The 17,513-nt window shown below is 52.1% G+C and overlaps 1 protein-coding gene across 3 annotated transcripts in view; it reads right to left on the reverse strand.

Annotated features, from left to right (window-relative positions):
- The window catches only part of ABR (ABR activator of RhoGEF and GTPase), a 182,699-nt gene that overhangs the window by 90,469 nt on the left and 74,717 nt on the right, over nucleotides 1–17,513 (reverse strand). For all 3 annotated transcript variants that reach the window (XM_019429659.2, XM_053892858.1, XM_019429661.2), the window contains exon 2: nucleotides 4,867–5,051. In XM_019429659.2, the coding sequence (XP_019285204.1) occupies nucleotides 4,867–5,051 (185 nt within the window). The remainder of the gene's footprint in view (nucleotides 1–4,866; nucleotides 5,052–17,513) is intronic.

Consider the following 17,513-nt stretch of genomic DNA (forward strand, 5'->3'; position numbering starts at 1 on the left):
GGACCAGACTGGGACACAATCTCACATGCTCTGGCTCTCCACCTGGCTCCTCCATTCACCTGGAAGCAACCTCAACTCCCCAAACCCAACCTTCGGAAGGGACTGAAGAAGGAAAGAGGGAGCAGAGATCTCCCGAACTTCATGCCCTGAGACTGCATCTGAGTCCTTCCTCCTTGGCCACTTGGTACTACTCGGTTCAGTTCCACAAACAGCAGGTGCCAGGAGCTGCGGAGGGGGGCCATGGAAATGATCAGGGACCGGGGCTCCTGATCTCACGGGGCCGACCGGCCCCACAAGGAACGGTGCACTCTTCCCAAAGAGCAAAGGGCTCAGCGACGGGCTGTAAAACTTCACAAGGGAGGTGGTGTCCAAGAGACCTGAGTTTCAACAAATCTCTGGCCCCGCTGGCTAGTCTTGGGTGAATTATGTCACTTCTGCCAGCCTGTTTCCTCAACTGTAAGATGACGATTACCGCACCAACTTCACAGGCCCTGAATGAGACAACCTGCGTAAAAGGCTCAGCCAAGTCCAGGCAGCTGTGACGAGGAGAAGTGGGTGGGGGAGATGGAAGGACAACGGTGACCGTTTCAACGCCCCCCGCCCTTACTCTGGACTCTCCCGCTGGCTAAAGTCTGAACCCCTCCATCTGGCCTTTTATTAGATGCCTCTGACCTGCCTCTGGATACCCCCGGAACTACAGAACAAGTCTGACATTGAGCAGTCCCACCAACGTGGGTACAGACTCTACAATTTGCAAAGCGCCCTGCCTGACACTGTCTCACAGAAACCTCATGACGGGTGTGGGCGGTCAGGAGGGAGGAAATTCTCAGTATCTTCCCTTTACAGATGAGTAGATTGGAGCCAGACAGGGGGAGTGGCATCCCTCAGGTCACACAGCTAGGCAGCGGAAGCCCGGAGACAACACCCAGATCTTTTCTCTGCCTTGTTTCCACTTTCTACCATGTCTCCCAAGGGGGCAGAAGGAGGAGTCTCTGGCTTACAGGGAGCAAGCTTTTCTGTATGACCATGGTCCTGGCAGAGGAACGTGTACCCCAACTTGTCAGCTGAGATCAAGAGTCCCTGCCCTGCCTTCCCAAGGTGAAATCAGGCACTGTCGGTCGAATCGAGCCACCAGTGACGTGAGGCCCTGGCCCTACTAAGGGGCTCTGCTCAGCTTGGGCTTGAGGGAAGAGGAGGGTCTGCAGGGCAAGGCTTGAGGTTTCCCCCGAGGCCTAGTGGGCTGCACAGCTGGGGCACACCGAAGACAAGAGCAGCAGAGCCAGGCTGTAGGGGGCAGGTTGGGGAGCGAGGAGACTGGGACACCACAGAGATCTGGCTCCAATCTGGGCCACCATACCTGGCAGGAAAGGAGGTTGCAGAAGCAGATTCAGTTCTTGTCTAGCTAATATTCATTAGACCAGGTCCTTACAATGGTCTTGGCTCCAAAAACAGGCGAGAAAAGTCTTGTGGGTCCCAGTCGCCAAGGGCTGAGCACCCACGGTGAGCCAGACCCAGCGCTGCGGGCTTCACCTGAGCTATCCCAGTCTCTCCCCAACAATCCAGGCAGCTGGTCCTATTTCAAGATGAGGAAAGTGAGGCTCGGAGGGGTCATGGCACTTATCCAGGGCCTTACAGCTAGAGAGTAGCAGGTGTTCACCTATCTAAAGCTCGTGTTCCTTCCGTTTCTGGGCTGCTGCACGAGTGAGACTGTGAAGATTGTTACATTTATGTGTCACAACCTGCCTGGGCCCAGACATTTGGTCAAAGTTATTCTGAGTGTGTCATGAGGGCATTTCTGAGTGAGATTAACATTTGCATCAGGCAACTGAGTATAGCTGCTTCTCTCCCTGATGGGGGTGGTGGGCCTCATCTAATCAACTGAAGACCCAAGTAGAACAAAAAGGCCTAATAAAAGGGAACTCTTCCTGCCAGTCAAGCTGAGACACGAGTCTCTTCCAGGCTTTAGCCTCAGACTAAAACACTGGCCCTTCTTGGATCTCGAGCCTGCTGGCTTTCAGACTAGAACTCACACTACTTGGCTCTGCTGGTTCTTAGGCCTTCAGACTCAACCGGGAACTATTACATCATTCCTGGGTGTCCAGCTTGCTGACTGCAGATCTTGGTACTTCTTGGCCTCCATAATGAAGTGTGCCAATTCCATAATCAAGGGTGGCTGGGTGGCTCAGTCGGTTAAGCGTCCGACTTCGGCTCAGGTCATGATCTCACGGTTCGTGGGTGCGAGCCCCGCGTCGGGCTCTGGGCTGACAGCTCAGAGCCTGGAGCCCGCTTCGGATTCTGTGTCTCCCTGTCTCTGCTCCTCCCCCACTCATGCTCTGTCTCTCTCTCAAAAATAAACAAACATTAAAAAAATAAATAAATCTCCCTACAGATATAGATAGGCATCCCATTGGTTCTGTTCTCTGGAGGACCAAACCTTAGGCTTCCCAGCACAAGTTGGCTGCATACAGGGCTGTGAAATGCCCAGCTGCCAGAGGCCAGACATCTGAATACTTAGAACAATCGTCTGACTTGGTCCAAAAGTCCCCTTGGTTCCCAAGGCCCCAACAGGAAGCCTGGCAGGGAGGAGACCTGCCTGGCCAAATGAACAGAGCCAAGTAGCAAAAACCTTGGTTTTCTGTTTTGTTTTGTTTTTAAACCAAAATAGCGCCCGAGTACTCAGGAAGGGGTGTGTCAACTCTCTGTGGCACCCCGATGTAAACAGCAATACTTGCAGAGTCCACTAGATGGGGCCAGTGACCCAGAGGAAAGGGCAGAAATGCAACTAACTCCAGGAAGGAAGGTGGGCCGGAAGGAGGTTCATCGGACTGCAATCTTCACCCGTATCCCCAAGTTGGATAAATGCTCCCCACCCCTACCTTGCATGACTTCTAGCCAATGGTGTAAAAAAAATCAATTCCGGGGTTCCCAAGCACTTTAGTCAGTTCTCACTGTAGCATCTCTGGATTTCAAAGTCCTCAAAAAAAACCCAGTTACTCACTCGTGAGCCACCAAACAAAATGGGCAGCCACAAAGTGAGGAAAGTCACTGGCCCAAAACCTCAGAGCTCCAGGCGAGGGGGGGTCTCCCGCTGTGCCTGTGATCTGTTTCACTGGGAAAAGCACCCACCAGCACCTTTCACCAAGGAATCTAAAAATCGATGGGCAAGCATGCCGGCGAGGCGGTCACGTGATGAGGGAAGGACCCGAGGCAGGAAGCAAGGAGGAAGGCAGGGGGGCGGGGGGAGGCAGAGAAGGGGGATGAAAATGGCAGAGGCACTTCGCTTGTCAGCAAGCAGCTCTGTTTGGCCACACGTTCTCAACTCTCAGCCAGCATTCTTGGCTCTGGGTTGGGTCCTACAGTGAATCTTCCTGCACCTGCTCACAGTGGGGTAACAGCTGAGTCCTCCAAGGGGCCTCTGAGCTCTGTTTGGTCAGAGACCTGAAGGCAGAGACGGGAAGCAAGAGTTTTAGCCTTGTTTCCTCTGGTTGGCCTCAGTTCACGCCCCAGAATGCTCCCTCCATCACTAGCAAAAATCCTGCCCTGCATGTCCGAGATGGTGGACTCTCGCCTTCCTTAGGATGACAGGGCAACACTCCAGAATGCCAGCTGTGGGGGTCCTGAACCTCACCCGTCCCCTCCACCTCCCACCTGCCCCCACCATCCATTTCCAAACTTGCACTGCCTGGCAGCCACGAAGCTCTGCCTCAGCCTCTGTTGCCATGGCAACAATGTGGCTTCCCTCAAGTGGGAAGCCGGTTGCCAAGGCCCTTGTTGCCAAAGGCTATAACAGCCACCCCAGTGTGTGAAGAGGGGGTGAGAGCTCTGCGGAGGGGTGGAAGGTGGCCAAGGAGGCTGGGAGGGAAAGAAGCAGGGGGTTCTCCAGAAATGGTAGAGTCCAGGCAGCCCTCCTGTGGAGCGGGGATTGCTGGGCCCTTCGGGAGGGGAACAAGTATCTCACAGCATCTGAGTGACTGCTCCTCGGGGTTGCTGGAGGGAAGAAAGGGGTCCCCCACAGAACGCATCTGGACAAGCCCTTTACCAAGCAGGACCAGGCACTCCATGCCCCAGCCCCCCAAATAGAGGAAGGGCTTTGATTCTCCCCAACTCCAGAAAAACAGCCCCCAGGAGCCCCTCTGCCTCACTTGCTCATGTGTCTCAGGTGCACACATACAAGCTGGGCCCAGACACAGCCAGTCCCTGTGGCCAGGAATGGCATGAATCACAAGGATTGCAAACCTCCTGGCCCATCTCAAAGCACATACTTAATGTTCCTTCTAATATGCTTCTCTTTGGAGCAGAGCTCCTATCAGCCGACAAGAGGAGAGGGGGACACCATTAGGGCTGATTCCCTTCCAGAGTCAACAGAGGAGGGCAGCATGGGGGGCCCTTGATCTTCAGGGAATGCTACGGAAGCAGCTCACTCCACCCCACAGAGAGCACGGAGACCAGCCTCGCTTTGCTGAGCCGGCATCTGTGCATTTACAGCCCACAGGCCATGTGCGCTGCTCTGGCCCAGAGAGAAGGGCCTGTTCCCTCCCCCAGGCCCCATCCTGCTAGAGAGGGGCTGGAAGAGAAAGCTGAGAGAGGAAGTGAGGGTGTCCAGAAGGCAGGGGAAGCAGATGGCTGGTAGAGGAGGCAGAGATAGGTGCAGGGGCGGCAGAGAGAGCAGCAGGTGGTGGTGCGGAGCCTAGTCTGAGGGGCCCAGGACTGGAATGAGGTGACAAGGCCGCCAGGTCCACATTTCCCCAGCCCTGCTCTCCCAGTAGCGTCCCAGGCAGGGCCTAGCCCACAACACCCGTGCCTGCCTTCCCCCGTCCCCCAGAGCCCCCTCTTCCCCACCCCAGAAGGAAAAGCAGGTGCACCTACCCCAGGCGCCAGCCCCTCAGGTGGGGTGGGGGAGATGCTGTCCCCGCCGCCTTGGCCACGGGCACTGAGCTGGGGCGACATGGTGGGCGACTCATCGATGTACGGCATGGTCTCCGAGCCCTCCGGGGGCCCCTTCTGCTCCTCATTCCCTTCTCCGTCGTAGTCGTCTGCCCCGTAGCTGAAGTCTGAGACAAGGAACAAGAAAGGCCACTGAGAGTCCTCCACGAGGGCTGCCAGGGACTGATAGCGCAGTGGGCGCCTGCGGCGACCCCCGGCTGCCATGCCCCCCCGTGAGGCATGCACGGCCAGGCCCGGGCGGGGGCTGCGTGGGGGCCCCGGGCCTCGAGAGGGGCTGGGGAGCGCCAGCAGGTCCTGGGGCTGCAGTTCAGGGGCTGCTGGGAGTAGGGGAGGAGCGGCTCCACGGTTGCCACCCGCCAAACAGCATGTCAGTCGCAGATTTCGAGCTGCTGTTTCCTCTGCCTCCTGCCTAATTCCAAGTCTAAAAATTCACAGTGGGAGCAGGAGGCAGGACGCTTCCAACTCTCCTCTCTGAGTCACCATTTTGCTTTTTATAGGGAATAAGGAGGTGGGGCGGGCCAGGCGATGTCACTTCCTGAGCCCCTCCTCCTTGGGTACCATTTGTACACCGAGCCGATGCCTGGTGTGGGGGGTAGAGCAGGTTTCGGGGCGGAGGGCTGAGGCACTGCACCCGGGGAGTCCTCACCCCTCTGAACGAGGCCCCTGCACAAGATGGAGCCCAAGGCTGGCACAGTGTGGGCGAGAAGGTGGCTCTGGGGCCTGGCAGGGACATGGTTTCACAGCAGACTCAAAAGCCGGCACTTATTTCTAGAATTTCAATGGAGGCTCCCTTCGGAGAAGAGGGAAGAAAGGGCTGCAGGGAAGTGGAGCTGCCGTTAACCCCCTTGGTGCTGCCAGCACCAACCAGGCTGCAGAGCCCACGCACATACACCCCTCCCGGGAACAGCGGGCCGGGCCCATGGGGGCATAGGGCAGCACCTCAGAAAGGACCCCAAGCTCCACCGGCGGGGTCTCTCCTGCAGCAGCACAAGCGATCCTCTCACGGCTCCTCACCCCCTGGCTGGGCCTGGTCCCACCGTCCGCTCTGATTTCACTTCTTCCGGGATGTCCTCCCTGGCGTCCCAGCTCAGAACCACAGCACGTGGCCTTCTAGTGCCTCTGTTAACTTGCCCATTTGTCCCTGCACCTCTGGGGCAGGAACGGGGTGTCTCAGTCACTGCTGTGTGCCCAGAACCCACGGGCGGACACGCGGCAGGATCTAGGGAAATGTGCGTGGAGGGAATGAATGAGCAGAGGAATGCACTGTCCCTCTCAGGTCCCAGGCTTGAGCCAAATTCTCCACGGGGCCCTGGCTCCTCCTCTTCTGTCACAAAATACCAGCCCCAGGGCAGCCGGCAGCCTGAGAATGGTGTCAACAGGTCACCAGGGCGTCTGGCCACAGCTATACTCAGTCCAATCTGGCCCTTTGGCAGCCGAGAGCTTCCCCCAGCCTCGCTGCACCTGCTCCCTCTGACTTCCTCTCCAGTCCCTGTGCTGACGGCCCATTAAGCTGTCAGAGAACATAAACTATTTTTTTTTCCCCCAGAACAGGCATGCAAGTGAAGAGCCACTGTGATGTGTGTGTGCCATGCACGTGGAAATAGGGCTCACTGACCAGAGGACACAGGACCTATGCGTGAGGTTGGCGGGCGGTGAGCCGACTCTGCTATTTCCATGGGGCAGGAGGGAGAAAGAGAAGCCACAGCATCCATTCTGCCCAAGTCTGGCACTGTGAGGGGGCCCGGCTGTTTGGGGAGACCTACTCACTTTGGAGAAGCACGAGGAGGGAATGGAACATCACGTTAACCTGCCATGTCTCCTCCAGGAGGCTCCAGGCTCTCCTATTAGTGTCTGGAGTCATGGTCAGGGGTTCGAGCTATGGTGAACCCTGACCCGGCCAACAGTTCAGATTCCAGCAGGCTGTGCTGACTCTCCTATACACTTATCTGTGTTTCCAGGGGTCACAGGACCAGATCCGTTAGTCTCAATTTATTTCCAAGGGGCAGAAGGGACAACAGGGAGGGTGGTAAGGCTCGCCTCTACCACACGGTCTGGAGTTGCCTGGGTCACGGCAAGGCGGGAAGGTCTCTGGTGGCCTTCCCTCACGTGTGCACGATTCAGCCTTATCAAGTGGTGGCCACGGACCCGCGTCTCCTGCTCCTCTCAACCCAGCCGCGTCTATACAGCTGTTCTCACCATCCCTGTTTGCAGACGTCTCTGAGTTTCAGAGAGATTTGCGGCAAGGATCTGAACCCAAGTCTGTCTGTCTCCAAATGCCAGCCTTTCCCCTTTGAGCTTCACTGACCTTCCAGAGAAATCTACTTCCGCAGCTCTCCTTGTCAGGGGAGGCTGACCAAGGTGGGGAGGGAAGGTGCCAGCCATAGCAGTGGGGGAGGCCCAGAAGTGGAGAGAATGCATACAGGGCTCTCTGCAAATGTTCTTAGATGCTTTTCCTTTCGTTCCACCCTCTGTAAAATGCTAACAGCCCAGGAAGTCAGTCAGAGACCCAGGAGAGCCCCTACCAGGAAAAGGGATATAAAAGAAACCCACCCTCAGAGAAGGAAGGAGTCCTGGGGACTCAGGAGGATGGAAAACTACCAAGCACAGGCTTCAGTTTATGAGAGGCCATGGATAGAAAGGCTGAGTTGACCATGGCTTGGCCACTAGGTCTCAAAAGAGAAAAGTCAGAGGAGGCTGCTAACAGCCAATATCCATTTCCCCTCCTGGTAACAGAAATATCATTATATTTGGAGTGGCAGTGTGCCCAGTGGCTAGCTAAAATACTACTTTCTCTAGTGGTGTGGGCCATGTGAATAAGTTCCAACCAATGAGATGTTAAGTGGATATGTGTAAAACCTTGAGGAAGGCTGCTAAGAAAGATTGGTCTAGCTGTAAGGTATGCCATTCCCCCCTCCCCTCCATGTTTCCTCCTTCTATTGCCAGTTTGGAAAGCAGATGGGATGGCTGGAGCTCCAGCAGCCATATTAAACCATGAGGTGATATTGAGGCTAGAAGCCAGCACTGAAGGTAGCTGAGTGCGAAGCCAGGAACCTGGGCTGGTGATGGCACAATGAACTGCCATACCACTCCAGGACTGTCTATCTCCAGAGTTCTTTTAGAGGAGAGGAGAAAAAAATGCTTGTTATGTAAGCCACTATTATTTAGTTTTTATGTTATATGTAGTCAAACTTATTTATAACTGACCCAGATGATTTTCTTGACCTTCTGTCTGAGTGCTTTTCCTACTGCCTTCATTCACTATTCTTTCTAAGTCTCCTTGGTGGAATCCTCTTGCTCTGCCCACCCCTTAAAAATAGGTATTCCTTATATATCCTTACAATAAAGGACCAATCAAAAGGGACAAACTACTGATACATAGAACAACAGAAATAACTCTTACAAGCATTATGATAAGTGAAAGAATCCAGACACAAAGGAGCACATCTTGTATGTTTACACTTACATGATGTTCTAGAACAGACAAAAGTAATCTATGGTTGAAAACAAACAGAAAATAGCAGTTACCTCTGGGGTTGGGGTAGGGACAGCAGTTGATTGTAAGGGGCACAGGGAACTGTCTGGGGTGATACAAATGTTCTGTGTCTTGACAGGGATTTGGGGTACACAGGTTGACGCCTCCATCACCTTCATCAAATACATATACATATTTCACTAAATATTGAACACTAGTTAATGATATCCACGTTTAAGTGCTGCAGGGAAGATTACTGCTGTCTTCAACTTACTCTGAAACACAGGAAAAAACAAGATGGAGGGGGGCCTGGGTGGTTCAGTTGGTTAAGAGTCCGACTCTTGATCTCGGCTCAGGTCATGATCTCACCGTTCATGAGTTCAAGCCCCGCATTGGGCTCTGCCCTGACAGTGTGGAGTCTGCTTGGGATTCTCTCTCTCCTTCTCTCTCTCTCTCTCTGCCCCTCCCTGCATTCTCTCTCTCTCTCTCTCTCTCTCAAAATAAATACATAAACTTTAAAAAATAAAACATAAAATGTTAACCTCCCTGTAATCAAAGAAAATTGATTTTGTGTGTGTGTGTTGGGGGGGGAGGGTTGTGATTGTTGCTATTTTTTTATCAAATCAGCAAGGTTAAAAAAAATACCCAAAGTTTCCAGGGAACAGGTACCCTCAGAAACTTGTGGAGGGTATGGGGGTACATGGCTGGCTTGGGTGGTGGAGTGTGCAACTTTTGATCTCAGGGTTGTGAGTTTGAACCCCACGTTGTATGTAGAGATTACTTAAAAATAAAATCTTAGGGACGCCTGGGTGGCTGAGTCGGCTGGGTGTCCGACTTTGGCTCAGGTCATGATCTTGCAGTTCATGGGTTCAAGTCCCGGGTTGGGCTCTGTGCTGACAACTCAGAGCCTGAAGCCTGCTTTGGATTCTGTCTCCCTCTCTCTCTGTCCCTACCCTACTCGTGCTGTCTCACTCACTCTCTCTCAAAAATAAATAAAAACATTTTTAAAATTAAAAAATAAAATAAAATCTTAAAAAAAAGAGAAACTCTTGGAGGGTATGTACACCTGGGACAGCTTGTCTGAATTCAGTTTGGTAACTGGTTTTGAAAGCTCTATTTGTTGGCAGAGGTTTTAACCCAGCATAACCCAAGACTATGTCCTCAGAAATTAATTATAAGTGTATCTAAAAATAAGGTTACAGGTTATTAATCACAGGGTTCTTTATGATTGTGAAATATTAAAAACAACCCAAATGATTAATTATGGGGAGCCAGTTGAGTAAAGTATGGTATTTCTCTAAGACGGACTACTATGTAGCCATTAAAATTATATGGATGGTGATCAACAATATGGCAAAGTATGGAAAGAGCCCAAATGTCCACTGATGGATGAATGGATAAAGAAGATGTGGTATATATATACAATTATATATTACTCGACATTACTCGAGTATTACTCGGCAATCAGAAAGAATGAAATCTTGCCATTTGCAACTACGTGGATGGAACTGGAGGGTATTATGCTAAGTGAAATCAGTCAGAGAAAGACAAATATCATATGACTTCACTCACATGAGGACTTTAAGAGACAAAACAGATGAACATAAGGGAAGGGAAGCAAAAATAATATAAAAACAGGGAGGGGGACAAAGCATAAGAGACTTTCAAATATGGAGAACAAACAGAGGGTTACTGGAAGGGTTGTGGGAGGGGGGATGGGCCAAATAGGTAAGGGGCATTAAGGAATCTACCCCTGAAATCACTGTTGAACTATAATAACTAACTTGGATGTAAATTTAAAAAAATTATATGGATAGTAGGTATCATCTTATTAAGTGAAATGGGAAATAACAGCATGTACACTAGGATACTAGGTTTGAAAAAGTAAAAGGGTCTGTATTTGCACAGGATAAATGCAAGGCAATAGCACAAAACAATTATAAAGCCCTCAGATTCTAAGAATTCGGGAGAAATTAATACGTGATCTCTGCTCTCTAGCTCCTACCCAATATCCATCTTCCCTTCTCGCCTGCTTACCCTACCCTGGTTTTATATGAGATGGCAAAGGACCCAGTCCCAGGCAAGACACTCACTTTCTCTGCCTCTCTTACAACTAGAGTGGCCCTTTGACATCGTTCTGGTCAATGAGACCCAGTAAAGCATGATGGGGCCTCAGCAAGGCCTTTGCTTTGATCATTAAAAAGGGACTCCTTGCCTTGAACGCAAATATGACTGGAGTGACAGTGGCCATATTGCTGTCGTGAGGAAATGATCAAGAAAGAACACAGACATTCCCCTTGATGCTTCTGAGCTACTGAACCACATTAGAAACAGTCCATCTTGGGGCGCCTCGGTGGCTCAGTCGGTTAAGCGGCCGACTTCGGCTCAGGTCATGATCTTGCGGTCCGGGAGTTCGAGCCCCGCGTCAGGCTCTGTGCTGATGGCTCAGAGCCTGGAGCCTGTTTCAGATTCTGTGTCTCCCTCTCTCTCTGACCCTCCCCTGTTCATGCTCTGTCTCTCTCTGTCTCAAAAATAAATAAACGTTAAAAAAAATTAAAAAAAAGAAACAGTCCATCTTGTTTTTTATTTAAGTGAAAAATATAAGCCCCTATCTGTTGGATTTTCTGCCACTTAAAATAAACACATTCCTGAGTGATACCCTTCCAGCCCAGCAGAGGAAGGCTGTCCAATAAGCAATAAGACATCGCAGGTGCTATGACAGAAGTACTTCACAGGTGAGGCAGAGAGGAAGGAGGAGGCAACAGTGTGGGTGAGGGGGCACTGGAAGAGGTTAGGTGGTACTCAGAGGGAGGCGGTTTATTTATTTATTTTGAGAGGGCGTGTGTGCGCACAAGCAGGGGAGGGGCAGAGAGAGAGAGGGAGAGAGAATCCCGAGCAGGCTCAGCACTGTCAGCACAGACCCCAGTGCAGTGCTTGAACTCCCAAACTGTGAGATCACGACCTGAGCCGAAACCAAGAGTCAGACGCTTCACCGACTGAGCCACCCAGGTGCCCCAGAGGGAGGTGGTTTATCGCTGTGGCTAAGAGCGAGACCCTAGGGCCACACGGCTCAGGTTCCAGTCCAGGCTCCATCACTTCCTAACCTCTCTGTGCTCACAAGAGTGCCTGGCACAGGGCAGCCGCCTATAAATGGATATTGGTTAATCGAGTGAATGTGAAAGAGGATGATGAAGGGGCTAAGTGCCCGGGCCTGCTTTGAGGACTAACTGGAATAAGGCATGCAAAGCACTTAGCACATAGTAAGCACCCAGTAAATCTTAGTGGCTATTATTAACATTATTAATTGAATCTTGAAAGATGTGTGGGTGCTTGCCAGGCAGATGGGGACGGGAGCAGAGTTCTAGGCAATGAGAAGAGGCTTGGCAAAGGCACAAAGCGTAAAACAGCAGGGCCCCTCAAGGGGACTATAAATAGCCCAGCACGGCTGGGACACTGAATGAGCAGGAGGGTGAGGTGGCAGATAGCGCTGGAGAAGCGGGCACGGACCAGCACACCGAGGGCCTTGTGAACCAAGCTAAGAGTTAGGCAGGACCCAGTGGGGGCCGCTCATCTGGACCATCACCTGCTGTGGGGTCTTGCCAGCCACACCATCGCCAAATATCGCTAACTTCAGATAATGCCGCTCGATGCACCAGCTCCTCTCTCAAGTTACAAGGCAGGCAGAAGCCTGTGACCTCCAGATCTCTTAGGAGTCATCCAGACTGGGACCACACGTGAACGTAGGGTTACCTATTCCGAGTCTGTAATGGAGCCTGTGCCAGATGACAGAACATGAGCTGACCAGTGACAGACACGGAGACCTCAGACATGCTCCTTTCGGGCAAGGTGAAGAGCTGGCCTGTCTGGGGCAGGTTCAAACCCAAGCGACCAGCCCTCACTTCCACCATCCTAAGCTCTGGTAAGTGCGAGGGGAAGAAAGGATGCCCAAATGGCTAGAGGCGTACAGGTGTCAAGCTGTTTACAGCCTTCCCCTAAGACTGTCCGGCACCAATGATGGAAGGGCATAGCCAAGACTATGTCCTGGTACACCCAACCTCCAAAACGGATGCTAACGGCAGTTTGGGGGATCTTTCCAACCTCTTCTCAGACACTCTAAGAACCTGTGGGTGAGTGCAGGATAAAGTTAAGTTCTAGCTGTGGAACAGTCCTGTGCTCCCAGCAGGGGTGCTACGAAGGCTGATACTGGATGATAAGCTTACTCTCTGCCCTAGAACTGGCACAGGAGTGGGAAAGAGAAAGCTTGGGAGAACAGCTGGAGGGCAGCCCAGTCCTGACCATCATTCCCACCGAAGCAGCATCCAAGGTCTTCAGAGAACGTCCAAAGTCTCTGTCCACCACACGCTGCATCGGGTGGGAACAGAGCACAGGGGCATAGACTCCATTCCTGCCCTCTGGGATCTCCCAGTGTGGTCCTACACATGCCCACTGTCATCTGTGTCTGTGTTGGGCACAGCCTGATTTCATCTTCCAAGTAACCCCGTGACGGAAAAATCTTACAAACACGTTGAGCAAAAGAAAACCGACACGAAAGAACACATACACGGGATTCCACTTATATGAAGTTCAACAACAGGCAAAACAAATGGAGGGTGATAAAAATTCTCATTAGTGGCTCCCTGGGGAGTGGGCTGTGGGAGAGTGTGGGTGTTGACTGGGAAGGGGCATGAGGGAACTTTCTGGGGTGCCGGAAATCTAGGTTGTGGTTACACAAGTAGACATATGTAAAATTTATTTTTTTAAAAAATTTTTTTAACATTTATTTATTTTTGAGACAGAGAGAGACAGAGCATGAACGGGGGAGGGTCAGAGAGAGGGAGACACAGAATCTGAAACAGGCTCCAGGCTCGGAGCCGTCAGCACAGAGCCCGACGCGGGGCTCGAACTCACAGACCGCGAGATCGTGACCCGAGCCGAAGTCAGCCGCTCAACCGACTGAGCCACCCAGGCGCCCCGACATATGTAAAATTTAAAACCAAGAAAGTAGTACCATTATGATTCTCATTTACAATTGAGGAAGTGAGGGCACAGGGAGTGAGGTCCCTTGCCAGAGGGTTTAATGGCTGGTAAGTGGAAAACCATGTTGAATAGTAGTCTGACTCCAGGACAAGTGCTTTAACCACTGTCATGAGTGGGACCCGAACAGACAGAAAAAATCATGTGGGCAGGTTGCTGTCAGGGCCCACAAGAGGAAGAAACAACTGGTGTCAAACTCTGGTGGAGGAAGAGATCCATCTGGAGGCGGGTCTGAGCATCCCTTGATGGGATGTAAGCAACCTCGGGGACGCTTCCCCAGGAGGGGAAGGAAGCAGCTGTTCCAGTGAGAGGAGCAGAGCTGCAGAGAACCGGGTTACAACTGCACCCTTTTGTGTGGGGCACTACTGAACAGACTGGTGTAGCTGGAGCTGAGGTCCCGGTGCCCTTCTGCATGGATAGAGTCCTTCCAACTTGCCTTTCCTGTCACTAACTCGCAGAAAATGATTCTTCTCCCTGCTCAGACCTCCCGTGGATGCCAGGTGCTGGGCTGAGGCCTGCATCGATCCTGTTGTGAAACTGTGCACGAGTGGTTTTCCAGTGTCAGCACCCCCCCCCCCAGGAGAGGCACAGATCTGCTCATTTCCCACCCCCGCCAAGTCCCCTATCACCCTCAAATTCCTCCTCCAACTAAGCTGGGTCTTCCCTACCTTCTCAGCAGGCCAGGACACTGGCTAGACTCAACAGTTGGGGTCAGTTCTGAGGCTGACAAGCTATATAGTGACCCTCATCTCCCCCACACAGCTGAGGGGCACACAGGGCTATGAAACTTGGCCTCCCCGCAACGTGGTGGGAACTAAGACCCCAAGGCTGACTTATAGTCTAGGGTCATATTGACCATGCCAGAGCTGGGCTGCCACAGAACTGAAAGAACTGTGTTTAATCAGCTCTGAGGGGGTGCCAGGGTGGCTCAGTCGGTTGAGTGTCTGACTCTTGATTTCGGCTCAGGTGGTGATCCCAGAGCTGCGGGATTGAGCCTCGTGTCAGGCTCTGCGCAGAGTGTGAGGCCTGCTTAAGATTTTCTCTCTCTCTCTGTCTCTTTCTCCCCCCTGCCCCTGGCCCCATCTCTGGGCGCCTTGGTGGCTCAGTCAGTTGAGTGTCCAACTTCAGCTCAGATCATGATCTCACAGTTCTTGAGTTTGAGTCCCACATAGGGCTTGCTGCTATCAGGGCAGAGCCTGCTTGGGATTCTCTGTCCTCCCCTCTCTCTGTCCCTCCCCCACTCACATCCTCTCTCTCTCTCAAAAATAAATAAAACATTGGGAAAAAAAAAAAAAGATCCTCTCTTTCCCTCTGCCCCTCTCCCCGACACATGCTCTCTCTCTCAATCTCTCTCTCTCTTTAAAAAAAAAAAAATAGCTCTGAGGATTGTCAGCTGGCTGGCTCCAGGCCTCTCTGAGTTTCAGTTACTCATCTTTGAGACAGGGATAACAATGCCCATGTCACAGGCTGGCTGTAGGATGACATTAAATAACATAATTAGGTTAAGGAACTTGGACAGTGTCTGGGCAGACAGAACAGTCCTCAAGAGAGGTCAGCTGAAGGAACAGGAAAGCAGGCTGCACGCCTTCAGGGCCCTGTGACCCCAGATGACCCAGGAGATACCACTGGGAGCCCCTCAGTGGTAGCATGGCACTAAGGTGAGGCATCCCTGGACAAGCATCTTTCCTGTGGAACAAGCCACCTCCTTCTCAGTATCTCCTCGTCTACAACCTATAGAGGAGAGGGGCTGGGGAACCAGGATAGCATAGTGGTTAAGGACATACATAGGCTTTGAGGCAGATTCAGGTTATAATCCCAGTGTTACCACTTAATAGCCATGTGACCTTGGGCAAGCTACTTAAGCTTCCAGATCCTCAGTCTCCTCACCTATAAATGGGGAAAACACATAATCTCGTGAGTTTTCCGTGGGGTTCCAGTGAGAAAATATCTGTAGTGTGAGGCACCCGGCCTGGGGCAAATGCTAAATAAATAGTAATCGTCATTACTACCTTGTCCTCTTCCTAAGCATTAAGTGCCCTGGGGGATCTCCTAGTCCTTGAAAAAACAAACAAAAAACCAGGGGTCTGGAAACACACAACTGGGTTAGGCTCCCGCAGGCCGTCCTCCATCAGTTGACCCAACTGTGCAACCACCAGGCTAACCAATGTGAGCCTACAGAGGCTCACATTGAGGAAGACGCCACAGGCCATCAGAGTAGCTTAAATCTTAAACTTTCAGACAGTAGTTCCAAACTTTGCTGCACACTAGAATTCCCTGGAAAGTTTGGAAACTGCTGATAACTGGCTCCCGCTCCAGAGATCCATATAGAACTGGTGTGTTCCGGGGGTGGGGTGGGGTGGGGTGGGGAGGGCTGGGCCTCAGGGCTGTTAAAAGCTCCCCAGGTGATTCTAATGTATTGTAAGGCTGAGAACCACCAGATGGAGACAAGGACCCTGAGTCAATGAAACTGAACTCTGAAACAGCGCTGTGCGAGAAGCGCAGGAAAGACAGGTAACTTGCAAGAGGCAGATATGAATTCAGTTGTGAAGGACGAGGAGGTCTACCTGGGAAGAGGCGAAGGGGCGGGCGTAAAGGGCTTGGCTTAGATTGTACACGGTGGGCCGGCTGTCCCATTCGTGCAGGGCCTGCAGCAGCCCCCTGGCCCACAGGGTAGCCTCCTCAGGACCCAGAGGATCTCACGCAGGCTTGGAGCAGGGGCACTAACCCAGCAAAGGGGCAACTGGAAGACAGGGCATCAGCGACGGGGGCAGCCGGTTCCTGGAGACGCCACTGCATAGTTGGAGTTAGCTCGGTTCTGGCTCTGCCTGGCTGTTGAGACAGACTCAATGCTCCCACCCCGAGGGGGTGAGGCTCAGCTTCTGGTTGCCATGGAGATTCGATCAGATCCTCTACCTCTGGGCTCCCTTGAGGAGGGAGGCAGACCAGGGCCTCCTGGAGAAGCCAGGGCCCCAGAGCCTGAGACAAAGGAATCCTAGGTCTTGGGGTTCAGTGGCAGGGGCAGAAATGGCAGGGAAGGGGCCTGCCAACGGCCCTGGGCAGAGAAGGGAGAGGGGCTTCCCCAGTGTCCGGGCTCAGAGAGATTGAAGAGAAACACCATCATCTGCATCATGTTTCACAGCGTACAAAGCAAGACCCAAGTCAGGGTCTCACAACATGTGGAGGTTGTCAGAGTAGCTATTACTCCCCCATTTTACACAGGGGGAAACTGAGGCTCAAAGAGGTTCTAGGTCTTGTCCAGGGCCACCTGGTTAATAAGCAACTGACCGACAAATTAGAGTCTACTCTTTGGAGCAAGTCCATTGCTTTCTGACTTTGACATAATCTGCCACCCAGGCACAGGGGCCTAGGATTTCTAATTGCTCTGTCGAAAAAGCAGCTCTATGCCCGCTGAACATAGAGGAATTCTGGTGCAGAATGGTTAGATGACCTTGCCAGAAGGGAGGGAATCTTTATGTGTAAATAAACAATAGTCATTCAACAAGCATCTACGTTATTATGCGCCAGATGCACTGAGAGGAACAGACCCCACACAGGACTGGACTCTCCCACCACTACTGCCAGTAGCCTATCAGCCAGTCAGTGGGCTGCAATGAGTCAAGCCCGGGGCCAGAAGTCAAACAAAGCTGGGTTCTGGTCCCAGATTTTCTGGACCTCCTGCAAAGTGCTCATTTTTCGGGAGACTCCACTTTCTCACTGTGAAATGGGAAGACACAGCTGTCCTGCCCACTCCGCGGGGCTTCTCTGAAGAGCAGTGTAAGCTACCAAACAAGAAAAGCGTTTCACAAACAGCGCAGCATTCGATCAATCAGACAATAAACATTCCTCTACAAAGAAAGTCAAACTCACATGCATTAGGTCTTTGGTATATTCTGGTTTCCCCCACTAGGTGGCAGGAATCTGGAGGGCAAGGACAGCCCTCTTCTGGCACTCAGAACAATAGTCACACCTAGCGGACGCTTGGTAACTGCCAACTGTCGGATACAATTCCCTAAAACTCCTCCGAATCTCCTCCCCTAACAACCAATTCAATTATTTAGGGTCT

The sequence above is a fragment of the Panthera pardus genome, unplaced genomic scaffold, assembly GCF_024362965.1.
Source record: "Panthera pardus isolate Hobbes unplaced genomic scaffold, ASM2436296v1 HiC_scaffold_3, whole genome shotgun sequence".
Lineage (NCBI taxonomy): Eukaryota > Metazoa > Chordata > Mammalia > Carnivora > Felidae > Panthera > Panthera pardus.